The sequence below is a fragment of the Salmo salar genome, chromosome 09 (assembly GCF_965601325.2).
Source record: "Salmo salar chromosome 09, fSalSal1, whole genome shotgun sequence".
Lineage (NCBI taxonomy): Eukaryota > Metazoa > Chordata > Actinopteri > Salmoniformes > Salmonidae > Salmo > Salmo salar.
The window spans coordinates 73819869-73843306 of NC_138299.1; the positions used below are offsets into that span (position 1 = coordinate 73819869).

Genomic DNA, 23438 nt, shown 5'->3' on the forward strand with positions numbered 1-23438 from the left:
TGTCAAAGAGCTCCATTTTGGTCTCATCTGACTACAACACTTTCACCAGTTGTCCTCTGAGTCATTCAGATGTTCATTGGCAAACTTCAGACGTGCATGTATATGTATTCTTGAGCAGGGGGACCTTGCGGGCGCTGCAGGATTTCAGTCCTTCATGGCGTAGTGTGTTACCAATTGTTTTCTTGGTGACTATGGTCCCAGCTGCCTTGTGATCATTGACAAGATCCTCCCGTGTAGTTCTGGGCTGATTCCTCACCGTTCTCATGATCATTGAAACTCCACGAGGTGAGATCTTGCATGGAGCCCCAAGCCGAGGGAGATTGACAGTCCTTTTGTGTTTCTTCCATTTGAGAATAATCACACCAAATGTTGTCACCTTCTCACCAAGCTGCTTGGCCATGGTCTTGTAGCCCATTCCAGCCTTGTGTAGGTCTACAATCTTGTCCCTGACATCCTTGGAGAGCTCTTTGGTCTTGGCCATGGTGGAGTTTGGAATCGGATTGATTGATTGCTTCTGTGGACAGGTGTCTTTTTTACAGGTAACAAGCTGCGGATAGGAGCACTCCCTTTAAGAGTGTGCTCCTAATCTCAGCTCGTTACCTGTATAAAAGACACCTGGGAGCCAGAAATCTTTCTGATTGAGAGGGGGTCAAATACTTATTTCCCTCATTAAAATGCAAATCAATTTATAACATTTTTGACATGCGTTTTTCTGGATATTTTTGTTGTTATTTTGTCTCTCACTGTTCAAATAAACCTACCATTAAAATTATAGACTGATCCTTTCTTTGTCAGTGGGCAAACGTACAAAATCAGCAGGGGATCATATACTTTTTTCCCCCACTGTAGGCTACTGAATTGCTTTGTTTCCTCCCATATGTTGTTGGAAGACCAAAGGGAAAGTAATATGAAGTGTGGGATACATGGCTCGTTTTTTGTCATGACATTCATAGATGGATTTAACGTGAGCATTTTTCTCCAATAAACAAATGACTTGCATGAACACGTGGTATTGTTTAGGCATTTAGTTCGTTTGACATTTGGCAATGTGAAACCAACCGGACCAAATAAAAAAATATAATGTAACAATTAACCAAACTCTGAATCAAACTATAGCTCAGAACTGTGTGAAAACGCTCTAAGAGGATGAATCAAAAATGGCTATTCATCAAAAGGATGACATTTCCTCTCTGTTCTATTTCCATGTTGATGTGGATTTGTATGGGAACACGTTTGTGTAGAAGCACAGATGTTTTGAACCACTGATTATTACACAAACACTGCCTGGTGCAATTAGCACAGCAAGCAGTGTCAAACACCGCAACACAAACACCCACTCTGGTTGCTGCTCTCTGTCTCTCTGTCTCTCTGTCTCTCTGTCTCTCTGTCTCTCTGTCTCTCTGTCTCTCTGTCTCTCTGTCTCTCTGTCTCTCTGTCTGTCTTTCCCTCCCTCCCTCCCTCCCTCCCTCCCTCCCTCCCTCCCTCCCTCCCTCCCTCCCTCCCTCCCTCCCTCCCTCTCCCCTCGCCTCTCTCTCCCCCCTCTCTCTCTCTCCTCTCTCTCATTCTCTCTCTCTCTCTCTCTCTCTCTCTCTCACTCCATCTCTCTCTCTCATTCTCCCTCTCACTCCCTCCCTCTCTCACTCGCTCTCTTTCTTGCTCCCTATCTCCCCTCTCCCTCCTCTCTCTCCTCTTTCTCTCTCTCCTGTCTCCCCCTCTCTCTTTCTCCATCTCTCTCCCTATCTCCCCTCTCTCTCCTCTCTCCCCCTCTCTCTCGCTCCCTCTCTCCCTTCTCTCTCCCCTCTCTCTCTCATTCTCTCTCTCTCGCTCCCTATCTCCACTCTCCCTGCTCTCTCTCCTCTCTCTCTCCCCTCTCTCTCCCTCTCTCTCTCTCATTCGCTCTCTCGCTCCCTCTCTCTCATTCGCTCTCTGGCTCCCTCTCTCCCATTCGCTCTCTGGCTCCCTCTCTCTCATTCGCTCTCTGGCTCCCTCTCTCTCATTCGCTCGCTCACTCCCCTCTCCCATCTCTCCCCCTCTCCTCTCTTCCCTCTCTCCTCTCTCTCTCTCTCCCTCATCTCTCCCTCCCTCTCTCTCTCACTTTCAATGATACCTGTACACACAGAAACACAAACACACATTGAAAGTGTGTGTTTGTGCGTGTACCATGTGCATCTGTATTTGTGTTTGAGGGAGAGTGTATCTTGACAATAATATACCAAGGACTGGAAGCTACAGGTATACACACCATTTGCATCTGATGCTGACAGTCCTATATGGTGATTAGTAGATTGCACGGGTATTGCATGAAATCAATAATATTCTCAACTTCTCTATCTAACTTGATTTTTGTGATAAGGAGGAATGCCTCATGGTGCAAAGAGACAGTGACAGATGAGTGAACTGACGTTATAAAATATTAGCAGAATTCTTTATCTGCCAAGCAGTAGCTCAAATGAATAGATTTTGGTCTGTCTCTCCTCTCGGTGCTCCGTGGAGGTGGAATGGGTAATGTCTGTGCCAGTGGAGACTAGAGAGTCATTACGCTCTGTTCTGTCTGGCAGTGAGAAGCAATCAGTTCTGATACACTGAATGAGCGATAGAAGACCCTGCAATAATGGAAGAGACCTAGGAGCACCTAACATTACACTGGGAGAAGAGAGGAAATAACATTTGTTTTGTCTATTTCAGATCAATTTGTTACCTTTGTTTCTAAACCCCTAGGTCAGATCTCGAGAGGATGGTAAAAGTTAAATGAATGGCAACATTAATTCAAAACCTATGTTGTTGATGTACAGTTTTCATATTCATACACACTGACAACAACTGGTGCTGAATGAATGAAACAGAAACAGTACCATCTAGTGGTTGAAAGGAGAAACACACAAACGCACACAACGCAGTTCGGCACGCATGCATGCATGCACACGCTCGCTCTCTCTCACACACACACACACCCACACATACACACACATACATGCACAGTCAGAGAGAGGAGGATGGTGACTATGGCAACATACAATCTAATAGAAATACTCAGAGAATACAATCACATGTAAGCCAACCGTAAATTGCAGGCATTTCTGAAATGTTATTCTCAATCATCAAATCAAATCAAATGTATTTATATAGCCCTTCTTACATGAGCTGATATCTCAAAGTGCTGTAGAGAAACCCAGCCTAAAACCCCAAACAGCAAGCAATGCGGGTGTAGAAGCACAGTGGCTAGGAAAAACTCCCTCGAAAGGCCAAAACCTAGGTAGAAACATAGAGCGGAACCAGGCTATGAGGGGTGGCCAGTCCTCTTCTGGCTGTGCCGGGTGGAGATTATAACAGAACATGGCCAAGATGTTCAAATGTTCATAAATGACCAGCACGGTCAAATAATAATAATCACAGTTGTCGAGGGTGCAACTAGTCAGCACCTTAAGAGTAAATGTCAGTTGGCTTTTCATAGCCGATCATTGAGAGTATCTCTACCGCTCCTGCTGTCTCTGGGGAGTTGAAAACAGCAGGTCTGGGACAGGTAGCACGTCCGGTGAACAGTGGTCAATGTAAAGGTAGTGAACTCCCAATACACACACGTACACACACACACCGAAGTTATGAAAACAAACACACACACACACACTCTCTCTCTCCTTAAAGGGGCAGTCCATAGTTGAAACAACAAAGCGCATCCCGACCTCTGTTTTGGTATAAAGCTGAGGGATGGGCCTGGAGAAATGTAACCACTCTCAAACTCATTGACAGAGCTATGGATGCAAGGACTGACCAATCCACCATATCAACATTATAGTTTTAACCATGTTTTGAGGTTAAACAGTGTTTGTTAACATTTACAATGTTTGCAAATACTGGAGTGAAGCAAGCTCATATTTGGGGTTCTGAGGAGATAAGGCAATTGAACTAAGCTCAAGAGGCATTTATAAGTTATATTCTTCAAGAATCAATCGGTGTATATCAGTAGTTCTTTCCTGCTGTTTTTTTAAACCCCTGAAAATCCGGTGTTTGTATTTCAAATGGTTTTGTCATATTTCAGTCTTCTGTGATGTATATAAAGTGTAATATCGGGATGCAAACTCAAAATGTAATACATTTCAACTCTACATCTGACATGGTACAGGTGTCTTCTTTTTAAAGCCCATGACCATGTGTGTGAGGTGGATACTTTTGTTTCAAAGTAGATTTCGTTAAGACTACCAAGAAACACTCTGTACGACCCTGATTTTACCCAGTGCAGTACAACAAATTTATACGTCCAAAAATGTACTTAGAAACCTGCAGATTGCACCTTTAAGAAAGTAGAGGCCTCCAGAGCAAGTGTGCTGTGTAGTTTTTAATAGAGTGAAGCCATTAGTCTTGGGCCCACAGGTGCCAGCCAGAGCTGGGAGGGTGTACTTAAAGAGAGAGGCATTTCTAGCAGCCCATTAATCTCCTGCTCTGATCCCCCACCCCACGCCAACATATTTACCCTAATTAAACAAGACAAACGAGAGGGAGCCAAACACTCCTAAATCTTCCTGATAAACATCTCAGCGACCGGCTGCAATATGGAACATTTTGGGAGACATCATTGTTTCACCTTGTATAATTACCCAGAGATCTTCATTAATATGCACAGCTCCCCTTCGTTCCGGATTCATTAATCAATCTCAATGTACATTTCTTTCTTTCTTTCTTTGGCAAGGGGAATGAGACTGTTTTTATTTATTTTCTGACTGACTGTAAATAAAAGCTCCTGATGTGATTAATATTAGCACAGCTGGATGCACATTAGTAAGTGGCGGACACGCTGAAACTGGTGTTAAATAGTTTGGAATAGATTCAAGTGTGCTACCAAGGATAACGTTCATCCTGGGAGGACACACACTCACACTCACTCTCTCACTCCCTCACTCACTCACACACTCACACACTCTCTCTCACACACACTCTCTCTCTCTCTCTCTCTCTCTCACACACACACACACACACACACACACACACACACACACACACACACAGCTCTCCTTGATGTAGCAGTCCAGACACCATGACTAAACAATTTCCCTCTCCATGACAGTAGATAATGTGGATAGACGCCTCTCTAACTGTTAGATATCTGTCGTTGTTGACACGGTTCACTACAACCCTGACAGCTACAACACAGATGCTGACAATACAGTCTGTTTACAGTAATTACACAGAACCGTACAGGAGGCCAACTGGAAATGCCTTGGATAATCAGAATAAGTGTTTAGAAATATAGCCAATTTGAGGTTGCTTGTCATTCACAATACGATCATTCTTTCTCTAACAGGTGGCCTAAACGTGAGCGTGCTAGGCATGTGTGTGATATATTTTAGAATGCATTGTTTTGAATTCTAATGACCCAACCGCTTTGACACCTCGCTTAATTAGAACATGTCTCTATTTTTGCATTTTAGCGCTGGCGCTGTAGTCACACAAACTAATACAAACGTTGTCTTTATTTTTTTTTTAAATCGAGCTCATCTGAATTGGAAAAGGTAGCTAAGGAGTAAGACTTTGCCATACGTGCTAAATTAGACCAATTCATCCACTTGTGGATACAACATCGCTATTAGCAATGATGATTGGAGATATAAACTATCCTGCTAGCGTACAATTAGTCACTGCTCTGCTCTGCCTGTCCTGTCTTTTCACATGCCCGCTTCTGGTGAGTTTTTCTCTTTACTTGACGTTTGTTCCGGGCGGTTTACTTGTCCTCATTCAATGTGGTTCCTGAAATCTTCATCTTGTCCACATTCAAGGTGGTTCCTGAAATCTTCATCTTGTCCACATTCAAGGTGGTTCCTGCCATCTTCATCTTGTCCACATTCAAGGTGGTTCCTGCCATCTTCATCTTGTCCACATTCAAGGTGGTTCCTGAAATCTTCATCTTGTCCACATTCAAGGTGGTTACTGCCATCTTCATCTTGTCCACATTCAAGGTGGTTCCTGCCATCTTCATCTTGTCCACATTCAAGGTGGTTCCTGCCATCTTCATCTTGTCCACATTCAAGGTGGTTCCTGAAATCTTCATCTTGTCCACATTCAAGGTGGTTCCTGAAATCTTCATCTTGTCCACATTCAAGGTGGTTCCTGCCATCTTCATCTTGTCCACATTCAAGGTGGTTACTGCCATCTTCATCTTGTCCACATTCAAGGTGGTTCCTGAAATCTTCATCTTGTCCACATTCAAGGTGGTTCCTGAAATCTTCATCTTGTCCACATTCAAGGTGGTTCCTGCCATCTTCATCTTGTCCACATTCAAGGTGGTTACTGCCATCTTCATCTTGTCCACATTCAAGGTGGTTACTGCCATCTTCATCTTGTCCACATTCAAGGTGGTTCCTGAAATCTTCATCTTGTCCACATTCAAGGTGGTTACTGCCATCTTCATCTTGTCCACATTCAAGGTGGTTCCTGCCATCTTCATCTTGTCCACATTCAAGGTGGTTCCTGCCATCTTCATCTTGTCCACATTCAAGGTGGTTCCTGCCATCTTCATCTTGTCCTCATTCGTCGTTCTCCATGTCTTCTCTGGGTGGCCTCTAACAGAAGCAACACCAAATCGTTCCGCTAATAAACCCTGGCAGCACCGTCCAGCAAGGTGTTTACAGACATGCAAGGGGATTACACTGGACTAACACTGACCCCAGAGTATACCTACCTACTTACCTACCTACCCACACACACACACACACACACACACACACACACACACACACACACACACACACACACACACACACACACACACACTGTGATGGTGACAGGTTAGCCTCCTGTGGATTGGAATCCCGTACTGCCTACTCGTACCCAGAATATTTAGCAGTCCTCTGGTTTACCTGTCTCTGAAAAACATTTCCCATCACCAAAGGCATGACCTGGAATTCCTTGGAGGCTTGGCAGGTTGTTATACGTGGGAACTGAAGGTGAAATAAACATAGGCCTAAAATGAATGTTCTCAAAATTATCAATAAAATAAGTCCTGCCTCTTTCGAGGTCCCCCCCCCCCCCCCTTTTCTGACAACTAGTAGCTACCTGGAAATGCAGGGTTGCCAGGTCTTTTGAGCAAAATGGCTAGCACCAAAATAGCCAAAAACACTTCTTCTTTATGAGATTTAACTGTGGTTGGTATCCAATAAATGTAGTATTACTGGCACCAACTAGACTGGGGTATAAATCCCTTATACTTTAAATAAATAAAAAAATACATTTAAATAATACGATGCCATCTAACCCTACACTCTTTAAAACCCACTACCCTATTCCACCATTCAAACCTATTTAGTCCTACCCAGGCCAACGGCCTGGAAGGACGAGACACCACTACTCAACACACCCTGTAACCTTTCTGACGTCAAGCCTCGTACACCTAAATACTTCTCTGCAGCTGCCACCACAACCTCTGTTTTCTGCGACTTATTGTGACTTCAGAAAGTATTCACACCACTTGACTTTTTCCACATTTTGTTGTGTTACAGCCTGTATTTAAAATGTATTAAATTGAGATTTTTGGTCACTGGCCTACACACAATACCTCATAATGTCAAAGTGGAATTATGTTTTTTTGCAAAAAAAAATGAATTAATAAAAGATTAAAAGCTGAAATGTATTCAACCCCTTTTTTGTGGCAAGCCTAAATATGTGCAGGAGTCCAAATCTGCTGAACAAGTCACATAAGTTGGACTATTGTGTGGAATAATAGTATTTAACATGATTTTTTTAATGACTACCTCGTCTTATCTATAAGGGCCCTCAGTCGAGCAGTGAATTTCAAACACAGATTCAACCACAAAGACCAGGGAGGTTTTCCAATGCTTCGCAAAGAAGGACACCTATTGGTAGATGGGTAAACAAACAAAAAAACAGCCATTGAATATCCCTCTGAGCATGGTGAAATTATTAATTACACATTGGATGGTGTATTAATACACCCAGTCACTACAAAGATTGCAGAAGAGGAAGGAAACAGCTCAGGAATTTCACCATGAGGCCAATGGTGACAGAGTTTAATGGCTGTGATAGGTGAAAACTGAGGATGGATCAACAACATTGTAGTTACTCCATAATACTAACCTAATTGACAGAGTGAAAAGAAGGAAGCCTGTACAGAATACAAATATTCAAAACATGCATCCTGTTTGCAACAAGGCACTAAAGTAATACTGCAACAAAGTGTTATGTTTGGGGCAAATCCAATACAACACATTACTGACTACCACCATCCATATCTCCAAGCATAGTGCTGGATACATTTTGTTATGTCTGTGCTTGTAATCGTTAAGGACTTGGGAGTTTTTCAGGATGAAAAAGAAATGGAATGGAGCTAAGCACAGACAAAATCCCAGCGGAAAACATGGTTCAGTCTGCTTTCCACCAGACACTGTGAGATGAATTCAGCTTCCAGCAGGGCAATAACCTCAGCCAAGTTTACAGTGGGGTTGCTTACCAATAAACAGTGAATGTTCCTGAGTGGCTGAGTTACAGTTTTGAATTAAATCTAGTTGAAAATCTATGGCAAAACCTTCAAATGGTTTTCTAGCAATGATCAACAACCAATTTCACAGCTTGAATAATGTTTTAAATAGTAATTGCCAAATGTTGCACAATCCAGGTGTGCAAAGCTCTTAGCGACTTACCCAGAAAGACTCACAGCTGTAATCGCTGCCAAAGGTGCTTTTACAATGCATTGACTCAGGGATGTGGGATACTTCTGCATTTGTGTGAGCATTTCTAAAAACATGTTTTCACTTTGTCATTATGGATAGATGTGTAGATGGGTGAGACATTTTTTTTTAAATCCGTTTTGAATTCAGGCTGTAACACAACTAAATGTTGAATAAGTCAAGCAGGATGAATACTGTACATTCCATCCCTGCGGTACAGATGATAACCATTGCTATGAACGCTAAAAATTGTCCGGTACAGACGTACTACTCACACAAATCTTCTCAGGATCCTTCCCCCTTGCGTCATCTTCCTCTACTTTCTTCATTGCCTCAGCATACGACAACTTCTGCACCACTCTAACCCTGGAAACCTCAACCTGCCTCTCTTGCACCGGACATTTATGATCCCCAGCCCCATGGGCACCCCTACAATTAGCCCATGTCGCTTCTTTCCCCAATACTACACATTCCTTTGTCTCATGCCCTTCTGCACACTTCTCACACCTAGGAATCTCCCTCCTACACGCTGCTGCCACATGCCCATAAGCTTGACACCTGTAACAACATAATGGATATGGCACAAAAGCTTGTACGGGATAATTGAAATATCCTAACATCACTTTGTCGGGCACTCAACATCAAAACTCAAAAGAACAGACAATGACTCTTCTGTTTCACCACTCACGCCCCCTGTCTGTGACACAACAAACGATGAGCATCACAAACACCGGGAATCTTTCCCTTCAGTTGGTCCACTTTCACATTTACAGCTACCCTAGTAACCACACCTTTCAATGGCACCCTTTTCTTATTGTCCCCATTTGTGTGGCGCGGAGCGCCCGCTCCCTCTGTCCGGCAGAAACACAAACAATTATCACAAGACCACTTCGCAGTACATACACCGATTCCACAGCACCTAACTCCGTTTTCACCCACCCTGAAACCACATATGGATCAGCCAAAAGGCAGGTGTCCACTTTCTCCAAAAATGTCACTCCTTCCGTCACAGACACATCTTTATCCTGACCATCGGTGCAAGCCTCGGGCTCCGAGAACTTCCCCACACCTACCACCTCTGATAATTCGCCCTCATTCACTTCCATTTCTCCTCCAGACCTCGTACAGCTTAATTTGCTTAAACTTTCCGCCATTCTTCGACAAACCATCTCCCTTTTTTCTACCATCTTCAACTGAGTCAAGTTGAGTCAAGTTCACCCTCTACCTCCCTCACTTTCTTTGACCTCCTCTGCCTCTCTTTTTCCCTCCAATTCCTCCTCCGTATTCCAATTATACGTCTTCTTATACTACTGCACTTCTCCTGACATACATCTCGTTCTTATCCTCTCAAGGGACGCTATTTTCCCTTACTCCGGCAACCTCTGTACTCCTTCATGGTCCTGCCCAAAAAAAACACACGACACCACAGAGTTAGTTACTTGCGATGCACACCTGGCAACCGTCCTGACAACCTGGGGTGTATTCATTTGTCGGATTCCATTGCAAAATGTTTAGTCTGCTGCAAAACGTTTTGCAACTGAAACAGTTTACTCCATACGGAAAACATTTTGCAACATAAATGAGAGTTTCTATTGGACAAAATTAGATCGGTCCTCCCCGTTTCTTTCCGTTTGCTCTGTTTACCTCTATTTGATTCCTAGTGTAAATGATAAACGGTTTTGCACTTCCCCAGTCATTAGCAACACTGTAGCTCAACGATCAGAGGGGACACCTTGAAAAGGGCAGTTTTACAGAGAATTAATTGATTTTATTGATAATTTTGGGACAGTGATTTATACTACATTTTTAGTATTTCTGCTTGGCTAACAGCTGTACTTTTGGGAATTTGTTTTCGGAATGCAAGCAGACAGACATCCAGCTGAATTTTCAAATGATGTTGCATAGGACAAGGCCAGGGGAAAAGGCCTACATTACAGTGAAGTTGTATTTCATTAAACTAATATTCTCCAACTTTGCTACTGATTTTAAAGAGCCACTGAACACGTTGGTTGGCACGTGTGTTTTTCTGTTGCTCATTATAAAAATGAGATTTCAGTCTTGGAGGTGTTTCCTGACGTTTGTTCCCCCGGGAAGCCTATTTAACTTCCTCAAAATATACACATTGAATCTAAGATACCTCAAGAAATCTGTAAATAATTTACATTTTAGTTTTGGTTGCGCAATTTTACATCTAACTAAGGTGTTTGGTGCAGTATTTCTCAAGTAAAATGTTTTGCTATGTGTTGTCTTATTTAAGCAAAGTCGGAGCTGCAGGGCAGGTCTGTCTCACTGTGTATGCTACTGGATAGAGAGCAATCACTGCAGCTGTTCACCATGTTAGTGAGCAAATGGACATCATCAAATCAAAACCCAATCTTCATTTACCCATTGTGACTCACTGATGTTCCAAACTCTGTATTTAACAAAACCGACGTTATGACCAAAATGATCCTATTTACACTTTGTAGACAATTTTGACACTAGAATCAATGTTTCTGACTCATATCGATGCCACATAGGCCATTTTCAAAGGGATTTGCTGCTTTTTAAGGGCAGTCCTCTTTAAACAACTGCTAAATGCCTCTGTATTTCGAGTGAAATTGCTTTACTTCAGTTTGTGCGTTTATTTTGAGTGTTTACTTCGTGTTTGTCTTGTGTGTTGCCATTTCTCTAAGTTCCGCTTCTACACGTCGGGCGAGCCCGCGGACTTGTCTGTCCTGGAATGCTTGAGAAACGAGCACCCTTTTTTCCCACAGATTCTGTTATTGTATGATGGTGCACCCCTGATAATTGTAGCAATGGTTTTGCCCAGGAAGTGGAATTTGCTGTTTCCAGAGATTTGTATTCTAATGTTATTTCCACCTGTCTTTGCCAGTGTTCTGTAAATTCTGATGAGGATAGTGTCCGTGTGTGTGTAATGTGTGTGTGTGTGTTTGTGTTGTGTTGATGTGCGTGTTTGTGTGTGTGTGTGTGTGTGTGTGAGTGTGTGTGTGTGTGTGTGTGTGTGTGTGTGTGTGTGTGTGTGTGTGTGTGTGTGTGTGTGTGTGTGTGTGTGTGTGTGTGTGTGTGTGTGTGTGTGTGTGTGTGTGTGTGTGTGTGTGTGTGTGTGTGTGTGCGTATTCATGAATGTGTACACACACACAGACACTACCCACCTCCGCCAGAGAGATGATGGTAATGAGAGGTGCTGCCTGGCTGGTTAGCAGAGGGTTAGGGTCCATCAGCAGCATAATAAACAGTGATTCTCTCACTGGAGTGTCTCTCGCCTGTGTGTCCATATCCCAAAGCTCCTATGCACTGCTCTTGGCCCTTAGCATGGCTCTCCTACAGCTGACTTGCTGTGAAAACACATGAAAAAACAACAGAAGAGATGAACTGAAGAGCCACTGACTGACAACACACTGACAGGCACCCAATAGAGTAGGGCCTGATTGGCAGACAAACAACAGACTGGTTATACAGGAGAATGTGATTAAGTACTGTTACCTTGAAAATGGCTGATGATTATGGACCAGATGGCCTTGTTTTCTTTTCATGACAAATTACTTTAATCAGTCTGTTTCTGTCACGTGTGTGTCTTTGTGCGAAGTCAATACAAATGTGGATGCTGTTGAAAAGTCAGACCAGTCCCAACAAAACCTCGCAGATTATGACACCACGTCTAGTGCAGCTGGACCTTGACAGTATTGAGTGGAGTGCAGATTATGGGGTTCGGTTAGATGGGGTATTTTGCAGGGTGCAGTCGTCTGCAAAGGGGTGAGAGAGAAGGGAGGGGGTGTAGTCAGAGAGGATATGTTAAGCAGCATTCAGGAAAAACGGCTGACAACATGAAATGCCAAACGCTGGCTTCCTTTTACACAACAGACTCCGGTGTACAGCTCTGTGTTCTCCTAACAATACCCCGCTGGCTTTTCCTCTCTCTATCCCGCCCTCTCTCTCATTATCCCTGCCCCCCCTCTCTCTCTCTCTCTCTCTCTCTCTCTCTCTCTCTCTCTCTCTCTCTCTCCTGTGTTTCTTTATCGTTCTCTTTCTCTATCCTTCCCTCTCTCTATCCCTCTGTCTCTCTCTGTTTCTCTATTCTCACCCTCATCCCTACCTCTTTCCCTCTATCCCTGTTCTCTTTCTATCCCTCCACTGCTCTCTGTAGTTATGTCATTCTGCTCTCCCTCCCTGCAGCCCATCTCTGTTTCTACCTCTTACTCTCTCTGTCACAGGCACACTCTCTCTCACATTTTCTCTCCCACTACCTCTCCCGTCCTCTACCGCTGCCTCTGCTCTCATTCCCTCCATCTAGTACTCCCTCGTTCTCTCCTGCTACCTCTCCGTGCCTCTTCCATTCGCTCTTCCACTCGGGAAAAAAAGGCCTTTAATGGTAGCTACCTACCTGATATATATACAGACTAATGTGTAAACATTAACTTGAGGCGAGGTAGAAACACCGAAAACAATGCGCTCTTGATAATTGTGTTGTAGCTCTAGTGGTTTCTTCCGTCACACCTTATCTTTGCAAGAAAAGAGTCAGTTATTTTAGCAGGTTATGGGCTCAGTGTGGGAAAGGTACAATACATGTATAATGGGTAAAATACAGATGGGTCAAATACAGACCCACAAAGGTTCAGAGGTCATAGAACGTCTACTAAATGACTGAAATGTCAAAACTAAATATACTACCACACTAAATGTTTTCTCGTACGGTACAGTTAACCTCATCTGGTTTATTTTGACATGCTGAATGAGTGAGTGAATGTCTTCGGTTTGTAGGTAGCGCCACGGTGGAGTGTCTGTGAATTATTTCGACTACAGGGTTGAGAGCGTGAGGTGAATTCAGCTCCAGTTTCTTGCAAATGTTGGAACCTGCTCATGCAGTACTTCAATAGGGCCTCCAGGGGGCTCTGTTTTGTTTCAAACTGAGCCTCAGACCTTCAGATGGGTGAAGTCATCAGAAGAAGCAGGAGTAAGCGGTGATGATAGAACCAAGGTTTTTCAGTGCACTATTAACACCTGTAGGTATCGTATCAGCCATCCACCAGGAGGAAAATAGGAGGGAACACTATATTGGCATGAACAGCCTCCCTCCAAATATCTAGGACATGAATAAGAGAAGCTCTGACTGTTATATCCAAGAGCAGTAAGCTGGAGGAGAACTGACCGCTATTGGACCAATAGTGAGCTCTTTTCACCAATAGGGCGAGCTCATATTTATCTCTTCTCATGGAAATCTAAATCAATCAAATCAAATGTTATTTGTCACATGCTTCGTAAACAACAGGTGTAGAATAACAGTGAAATGCTTATTTACGGGCCCTTCCCAACAATGCAGAGCGAAAAAACTTAGAGAAATAATAACATAATGAATACATACAAAATGAGAAACGATAACTTGGCTACACGGGGTACCAGTACCGAGTCGACATGCAGGGGTACGAGGTAATTGAAGTAGATACAGAATGTACATATAGGTAGGGATAAAGTGACTAGGCAACAGGATAAATCATAATATCCCCCTAGAGTCTACTGACGCACCTGTGCGTCAATATAAGTAACATAACAAAAAGAATCCCCATAAAAATCAGTCAGTTTCAGTATGGAGGTACATGTAGTTTTGTGCCAACCCAAAAAATGGTTAAATATGTGTAAAATATATATATATATGTATATATTTCCTCAGCTTTATTAGGTCTCCTTGATATAGGACAGATACTTCAAAACCGTATTACCATTTATCAATGTTATTCAATGCATTTCTATGGGATTTATCAATAAAAATAACATTATTTATACATAAAGGAGTCCTAAAATTCTAAGTCAAATAGCTAAAGGATCCATGGTATGACCATCTTAAAACAATTCCATATGTCAGCACCACTCCAGCCCCGTTGATGTGGATGGGGACATGCTCGGCCCTCCGTTTCCTGTTGTCCACGATTAGCTAATTTGTCTTTGCTGGCTCTGAGGGAGAGGTTGTTGTCCTGGCACCACACTGCCAGGTCTCTGACCTCCTTCCTATAAGCTGTCTCATCGTTGTCTGTGATCAGGCCAACCCCTGTTGTGTCGTCAGCAAACTTAACGATGGTGTTGGGAATCGTGCGCGGCCACGCAGGAAGTACAGGGGCTAAGCATGCACCACTGAGGGGGTCCCTGTTTTGAGGGTCAGTGTGGTGGATGTGTTGTTGTCTACCCGTCCGTCAGGAAGTCCTGGATCCAGTTGCAGAGGGAAGTGTTCAGTCCCAGGGTCCTGAGCTTAGTGATGAGTTTGGAGAGCACTATCGTGTTGAACGCTGAGCTGTAGTCGATGAACAGCATTCTCACATAGGTGTTAATCTTGTCCAGGTGGGAGAGGACATTTTGGAGTGTAATAGAGATTGTGTCATCTGTGGATCTGTTGGGGCGGTATGTGAATTGGAGTGGGTCTAGCGTGTCTGGGAAGATGCATTGATATGAGCCATGACCAGCAAATTTAGACAGTATTGTGCTATCAGCATCTCTTTGTAGGAATATAAATTCACACACACACACACACACACACACACACACACACACACACACACACACACACACACACACACACATGATACCAAGGCCATGCCTCTAATATCCTTCTGTATGACAAATGTTGGGAGATCAGCGAAGGTTCTCAACCTCCTATGGAAACATTTAATTTATACTGAACAAAAATATAAATGCAACATGTAACAATTTCAAAGATTTTACTAAGTTACAGTTCATATGAGGAAATCAGTCAATTGAAATAAATGAATTAGGCCCTAATCTATGGATTTCTCATGAATAGGCAGGGGCGCAGCCATGGCTGGGCCTTGGAGGGCATAGGCCCACCCACTTGGCAGCCAGGCCCACCCATTGGGGAGCCACGCCCAGCCAATCAGAAAGAGTTTTTCCCCACAAATTGGCATTATTACAGACAGAAATACTCTCCCACTCAGACATTCCCGCAGGTGAAGAAGCCAGATGTGGAGGTCCTAGGCTGGCGTAGTTACAAGTGTTCTGTGGTTGTGAGGCTGATTGGACGTACTGCCAAATTCTCTAAAACAAGAAATGAACATTAGAATTTCCCTGGCAACAGCTCTAGGGGACATTTCTGCAGTCAGCATGCCAACTGCATGCTCGCTCAAAACTTGAGACATCGGTGACATTGTGTTGTGTGACAAAACTGCACATTTTCAAGTGGCCTTTTATTGGCCCCAGCACAAAGGGCACCTGTGTAATGATCATGCTGTTTAATCAGCTTCTTGATATGCCATACCTGTTAGGTGGATAGATTATCTTGGCTAAGGAGAAACGCTCACTAACAGGGATGTAAACAAATGTGTGCACAACATTTTGGAGAAATAAGCTTTTTGCGCGTATGGAACATTTCTGGGATCTTTTATTTCAGCTCATGAAACATGGGACCAACACTTTACATGTTGAGTTTATATTTTTTCTCTGTGTAGTTAATAGATCTGTCTCTGACATCCTTCCTCTAATACAATGACAACATTAGTCAAAGATTAAACAGAGACAAACTCATATTAGTTCTGTGTCTTCCACTTTATTTGTGTTTCTCCACACGTTCCCACAATGCACCACAAAGACTTGTGTCCAATAATGAATATATTCACGTATACATATAATAATAGTGACATAAAAAAACATTTCACAAAAGACAATATTAAATATGTAGATTTTCAGTTGCATGTCAAAATCTTGATTTTTTTTCCTCCCATTTAACATGCATTCAGTATATAAAAATATAATTCTGATTGATTAAGTTTATGTACATATTTTTAAATAAATATAAGAATACAAATGTATTTTTAAAATACAAAGATAAATACAGTCACATTGTGTACATTGTGTACCAAACCAGAAAATACAAACATTATTTGGATATTTAGCATTCACAAAACACAAATACGTTAGAAATGCAACTCTAATGACAATTGCAGGTCTATATCTTTAGTTTGTTTCTCTTTTCTTTTTTCCTACCCAGACTCCTCAGCTCCCCCTCCATAAACATGGCAGGACTCCTGACAGGAGGTCAGGAAGTTGGAGGTCAGAGTTCAAAGGTGTTGAGTGGAGGGTATTTAAGAATGTCTAGCTCTGCCGGACGTCCTGTAACAGTTTGTTGATCTCAGCCACTAGCTCGCTGGCGTCCATCAACTCATGGCGGCTGTCGCTCCTCTTCCCCTGCAGGTGTCCCAGCTGCCCCAGCACTGAGTCAAACTCATCCTCCTCAAAGTTCTCTGGGATCTCCTCCATGGCTGGGAGCCACTTACCGCAAGGCCCCGGGAGGGGGACAGGGACAGGGATGGGGGCAGGGGCCAGGGAGGGTACCACCAGGGTAGGGCTAACCAGGGCAGTGAGGAGAGGGCTGTTCTTGGGGGTGGGGGCGTGCTGTCCGTGCCCAACGACCTGGTTCTTGTGGTTGTTCTGGGGGCTGAGCTTGGTGCTGGGTTTGAGGGTGTGGTAGCTGCCGTTCTGGGGGTGTGGATGTCCTGAGGGCCCGATGCTAGATCCGGGGTTCTGGAAGTGGGTGTTGGCAGCCCACGCTGCCACACCTTGCTGGTGGGCTGCAGCACTGGGCTTACCTGGTAAGTGACCCCTCCTCCTGTCCAGTGACCCCGTCATTGGGACACCTACACCCCCCACACTCGCACCTCCCTTCTGGGTCTCACTGACCTGGACGTAGGAGTCCAGCGACGGGGGGAGGAGCCTCTGGAACACGCTGCTCATCTCTGACAGCAGGGAGGTGGTTCCACACAGGTCCTCCCCCTCCTCTCCCCCATCTTCCGCCTCTCCCTCCTCGGCCCCCTCCTGGTTGTCCTTGCCAAAGGTGGAGAAGCTCTGGTTGCTGCGTTGGGCATGAGGGTGAGCGGGGTCGGAGGACTGTGGGGGCTGCTCGGGGTCTCTGGCCTGGCGGGGGTCATCTCCTGGGATGAAGAGGTTGCTGCGGTAGTCAGAGGAGGCTGGGGAGGGCAGGGGAGGCATCCAGCACTGGTCAGAATGACCCAGGACACGACACTCCTCAGTGCACAGTCTCATCGCTACAGAGAGAGAGAGAGAGAGAGAGACATGGTCAGGGATACAGTCACAAGGCACTGCATAGATGAAATACATAGAAGGTGGGCCCCATGTGGCCATGCATTTAAACATACACACATCATAGATTGTTCTGGGTATTACTGTTCTTTTGTTGATAGACTTGTGATGAGCGGGCATAGAATTGGGGAGTGGTTTTGAAGGGAGGAGATGAGAGATTGTCTTTCATACAGTCTTTTAACATCAAACATTTGATATCCATTCATCTTTAAACACAGTTGTGTGATCTGGGTTCAAACATGGGTTGAAATCTAAGCTAATTAGATAGAACAGCACTCTCTGGGAGAGAGCATACTACCTATAACATGCAATTAACATGTCGGGACAATTCACTAGGCCAGATCAATGGCTACTATTACTCATTCAAAAGCCTGCATTTTTCCCTTTCATGTCACGTCTATTCAATATTAAATCTTCAAATGAAAAATCTCTGAAGAATAAATTAGACAAATCAAATATGCCAAGTTAAAGCCTTCATTAAAGAGCGCTGGTTCTTCACTCATACTATTCAGGGACTCCATTACGCTCTCATTACCATAAAAGGACCATTTGTAATACATCTTAGAGCTGATGAAGGAAGAGTGCATTGGGGAACATTAGAAAAACAGCAGCCGCGGCCATGCAGGCAGGCAGCAGATTGGCTCCCCCGCTGATGAAAGATTAACCGGACTGATTTACAAAAAACGCCTTTCAAAGCTGTCGATAAACCACTCCAACCTGCCTCTCCACCTGCCTGCCTGGCTGCCTGATCGCACTCTGAAATAATTGTGTTGTGGAGGAGATGAGAGCTTTTTCTCATCAGAGAAACGGGTGATAATTCTCCCTATTTTCTCCCTCCACAGTCCCACCCAGTCACTGTGCTGATACGCAGCTGGGGAGTGAATCTCTCAGAGGTGTTGGGGATGAGGGGTGATTGGGAGGGGTGAGGTGGTGTGATGGGGAACAGCTCAGTGGAGGCCTGTAGTGTAGGGATAAGGGCTAAGATGGGTGAGAGGAGTGATATTGTGAAAGGGGTGAGGATGGTATACCTGCATGCACACTGCATGCAGGTATACACACTGTTGGTAGAGGTCAGTAAAGAACGGCCGTGTAGAGGAAGGGAGTTGATATTGGATCGGTGGAGAGTGGTGATGGGGGTGAGGGGTGACGAGGTGAGGGGTGTATACCTGCATGCGGATGCTGTGGATGGGGTCTGTGTTGGCCGTCAGGGGGGTATAGCTCAGTAAAGGCCTCACCCAGGAGCCTGTCGATGGGAGACTCTCTCCCTGCCTCGTAGTCACTGTCCCCAGCGTCGCTGTCACCACGACCACTGTCCTTCAGACTAAACTTATCCATGTCGTTTAGAGCATACCTGGAGACGGTGAGAAGAAATGATGGTTGAACTTTCATAGAAAACCACATTGGAGGATGGTTCAAGGCTTATGCATGTATCAAAACTAAGTGCAGTGGAGGTATTTGCATACAATTATTAAGGATGAGTCCTAAAATAGAACAAGGGACATATAGGCCTAAGAGGGAAATAGCACCAAAAGCTTTATAGGAATATGTAAAGCATTGTAGGATATGCCTTTGAGCCTTACTGAGTTATGCACACATTCTTAAACACTACATTCTGATTCCCTTCGGGTGTGTTTATTTTAAGATGTAGGTACAGGGTGTTATTACCTGTAGCTCCTGGTGTATTTGTTGCCACGGAAACTGGGTCTTGGCTGGTACTGGCCCTGATGGAGCATGGACAGAAGCTGTGAGACTTGCTACAATCCCCCAAAAAAAAAGAAGGGAAAAAAAAGAAAAAAGAAAGGAAAGTGAAAATAAAGGGGAAAATGAATGAATGAATACTGATGGGAGCAGACGGGCATAAGGACACATGAGCTGGATGAAGGTTGATATGACATGATCTAAAACATGACAATGAGATGATCATGGGAAATAAGGGACGGCGTACTGAACATAACACAATGTGGGGCACACAAATAGAAAATATATAACGCAAAAATCCTAATTATAAACATCATTACATTTCCATATCACCATAATATGAGGCAAAGCTTAAACTCAGTCATTCTTTATTCTGTAGATCCATAGTCGATGGTAGTCTATTTTATTCCAAAGGCATTTAAGAGATTCAAAGACTACCATTAGCAGATAACATATTCATTAAACCATCTAGTAATACATCACTAAGACTTAGGATATGAAATGAAACCCTCACTCTCTCTTCTTCTTACCTCGACAGGGGGCGTGGCGTGGGCCAGTTCCAGAGCAAAGTTCTCTGCGACGTGATTGGAGGAGATGGTGACTAGGCTGTTAAGCGACTGGCGGCTGTGTTGGCTCTGCCGGCTGCCCATGGTGCCCCTCTCCGGGGCAGGCGAAGCAGAAGGTGAGCGTGGGTGTGCCCGTACGGGCAGGGTGCCGTTGACGGTGGGGACCAGGGTGATGTCTCCCTTGTGGATCTGCCTAGAGGGCTTCTTCGGGTGGTTTTGGTACGTGTTCTCTGCCACCCTGCAGTTGTACGAGTTGCGTGGGTCCTTCTTTTCCCTGCTGCAGCGTGCCGTGGTGAACATCACCATGACCACCAGTAGCAGGGCACACACAGCCCCCAGGGAGATGATGATGATGAGGGAGAGGTCCAGAGGTGGCTGGCTTGGGCCCGTGGGGAGGCCTGGGGGCAGGATGTCCATGTTCTCCTGAAGGGAAAGGCGGAGCAGGGCCCCCGTGGACAGGCGGGTGGTGCCCCTATCCTGCACCTCCACCCTGATCTCCAGCACGTCCTTGGGAACCCCTTCCAGACTGCCATTGGTCCGCAGCTCGCATCGCCGCACGTCCATCACAAACAGGCCCTCCTCGTTGCCCCCGACGATGGAGCAGCTCAGCTCGCCGTTGGCACCGGTGTCGCGGTCGGTGGCCTTAATGATGGTGACCAGCTGACCGGCGGAGGCGTGTCTCCAGAGAGGTAGATCGGCGGTGTGGTTTCGTAGGGGTGGGGACTGGATGGTGGGCGGATTGTCGTTATCGTCGAGCACGGTCAGGAGGACGGTGGCGTTGGAGGAGAGGGCGGGGTTCCCTCCATCGCGTGCCTGGACGGTGAAGGCGATGCGGCTGACGTCCTCGTGGTCGAAGCTCCGTAGAGCGTAGATGGCGCCGTTGGACGGGTCGATAGTGACGTAGGTGGAGATGGGGCTTCCCTGGACCAGAGCTTCCACCACCGTGTAGGTCACCTGACCGTTAGTGCCCAGGTCAGGGTCGGACGCCACCACTGTCATCAGGTAGGCCCCTGGAGAGTTGTTCTCTGACTTGAAGACCTCGTAGCGACTCTTCTCAAAGCGAGGCGGGTTATCGTTTTCATCCAACACCTGTACAGTGAAGTGTTTGACTGTGGAGAGGCTTGGAGAGCCGCGGTCCTCAGCTATGACCGTCAGACTGTACTCTGACCTCTTCTCTCTGTCCAAAGACACGTTGGTCAGGATCATGTAATTCTTCTCATAGGTCTTCTGCAGCCGGAAGTGACCGTGGCCATGCAGGCGGCACACCACGTCACCGTTGAGCCCCGTGTCACTGTCGTCCACGCGCACCAGTGCTATAAAGGTGTCCACTGGCGCGCCCTCCGAGATGTAGGCCACCTCCTCCTTGCCAGGAGTCATCAGGTTAATGTTGATCTCCGGTTTGTTGTCGTTCACGTCCACCACTTTGATGACGATTTTACAAAGTCCAGGGATGGAGTTGGGACCCAGATCCTGTGCCTGAATGTCCAGCTCATAAGATGACGTAGATTCATAGTCCACTTTTTTAATCAAAGTGATTTGACCATTTTCAGGGTTGATTTTAAACGTCTCCAGTATTTTGGGAGAGACATGACTGCTGAAAGAGTAAACTATTTTACCGTTTGTGCCCTCATCCGGATCTGTGGCGTTTAAATCAATCAGTAGAGTCCCTAGTGGTGAGTTTTCCATGAGATTAATAACGTAAGACTGCTCGTCAAAAGCCGGACTGTTGTCATTAGAGTCCGAGATGCTTATCTTGAGCAAAGTGGAGCCGGACTTCGGGGGGACTCCATTGTCTGAGGCCGTAAGCTGCAACTGGTAGTTGGACTGCACCTCCCGGTCCAGCTCTCTCACCACAACAAGCTCTGCGTATTTGGCACCGTCGGTTCTGGTCCTAATGTCGATTTTGAAAAAGTGATTCGGTGTCAGGGAATAAGAGTAAAGGGAGTTATCTCCCACGTCTGGGTCCGTGGCGCTGTCCAGCTGGATCCGGTTTCCCACAGATGCGCTCTCGGAGATCTCAATGGGTATGATGGCACGTGAGAACTGTGGCGAGTTATCGTTAATGTCCAAGACTTCTACCTCGACGTGGAAGAGCTGGAGGTATTCAGTAGGCAGGGTGATAACGTCAAATTCGATGGAACAGTTGAGGTTCTGTTCACAAATCTTCTCCCGGTCAATCTTGGTCCCTATGGTGATTTCACCGTCCTCCTCCCGAACCGACAGAAACGGAGTGCTCCCCCGCTGCATAGCACGGAACAGAAAGGACACTGAACTCGGTAATTTAGAAAGAACACCCGCCACGTCTTCCTTTAGCCTTGCAATCACTGTGCCCACTTTTTGCTCTTCATAAACTTTATATTTCAAATTCTTACCAGAAACGTCCTGCATAATTCCAACCAAAAATAATAATAGTGCAGTGGAAAATACTATATTCCCTCTGGGTGTATTCATTTTGGCACCCATCTTCAGCACCCAGGTTAGGGCTACAGTTCCACAGATGAGCAAGGTCTGAAAAAATATGCTTTCTCAAAAGTCTGACATGTTAAATCCCACCAGTAAATCACCGTCGGTGAAAAGTCGCGCAAATCGACTTAAAGATGGAGATTTGAGAACCCAAGATGAACCAGGTCACAGCTTTCTTTTTAGCTTCGATTTTACAACAAAGAACACCAACTCAAATGCCGTTTTTTCTTGCTATCGTAGACGGATCTGTTGCATACATCCACTTACACCGCCTCTGTGTGTGAGTGTGTGTCTGGAAATCTGAGCGAGGAGAAAAGGCGCAGCTCCGCTTGTGTTGCTGTGCGCTCTGCTCTGTCGCGCGCTCCTGCCGTCTGTGTCTCGTCTCGGTAGACAGACTGGCCCTGATAGCCCGCCCCTCACCCAAACTGCGTCTTTTTCCTCAGTTCACACAAAAACATTCCCCCACCCCTCCTCCCTCTCCTCTTCACCCCTCCCTAAATCAAGTGCTGCCCCTTCGCTGTATCCAGGATGTCCACTCACGACACAGAGGGCCCATTGATTCCAGAAGTCGGGAGGACCAACCCAAAGATGTAGTTTTAAAGTGTGCCACAACAATAGGTAAAGGGGATTATTCAGGGAGAACTTTAAACATGTCCAGATTGACCCAAGGCTGCCTCGGCACTCGCATATTGTTATAGCTGCAATTCACAAACGTGTGCCACTGTCATTTTTTTTCCTACGTTAAACATGACAAAGAACTTTAACATTCCATATAATATTCCCCAAAATAGCGCTGCTTGCCTTTTATGCTCTGGTTATACGCAGCTGTCAGGAAAAATTCACTATTTATTTTGAGGTGAATTGTATATGTGGTTGTCTCGTATATTTAACTGGAAAACATTGAACAACATATGTAACATTGGACACAATATCTAAAGGG

The 23438-nt window shown here is 45.1% G+C and overlaps 1 protein-coding gene across 3 annotated transcripts; it reads right to left on the minus strand.

The window, feature by feature from the left end:
* Positions 1–16201: 16201 nt before the first annotated feature.
* LOC106611783 (protocadherin-18) lies at positions 16202–22919 on the minus strand. Of its 3 annotated transcripts, none has more exons than XM_014212361.3 (4): positions 20000–22919; positions 19437–19525; positions 19007–19122; positions 16202–17716 (listed from the first exon to the last, which is right to left on the minus strand). In XM_014212361.3, exons 1-4 carry the CDS (start codon positions 22496–22498, stop codon positions 16767–16769), a joined length of 3654 nt encoding a protein of 1217 aa, XP_014067836.2. In that variant the 5' UTR covers positions 22499–22919; the 3' UTR covers positions 16202–16766. The 3 variants fall into 3 exon arrangements, with proteins under 3 accessions (XP_014067836.2, XP_014067835.2, XP_014067834.2); XM_014212360.3 differs by having other exon boundaries at positions 18938–19122; positions 19437–19492; positions 20000–22915; XM_014212359.3 differs by having other exon boundaries at positions 18938–19122; positions 20000–22915.
* Positions 22920–23438: the final 519 nt, after the last annotated feature.

Excerpts from the sequence above, each read along its gene's own strand:
- LOC106611783 (XM_014212359.3), bottom strand. The coding sequence starts at position 22,498 with ATGGGTGCCAAAATGAATACACCCAGAGGGAATATAGTATTTTCCACT. Across the intron at positions 19,526-19,999 it reads ACGCCACGCCCCCTGTCGAG|CAAGTCTCACAGCTTCTGTC; the intron begins GTAAGAAGAAGA and ends GGGGGATTGTAG. Across the intron at positions 19,123-19,436 it reads AAATACACCAGGAGCTACAG|GTATGCTCTAAACGACATGG; the intron begins GTAATAACACCC and ends CACCGTCTCCAG.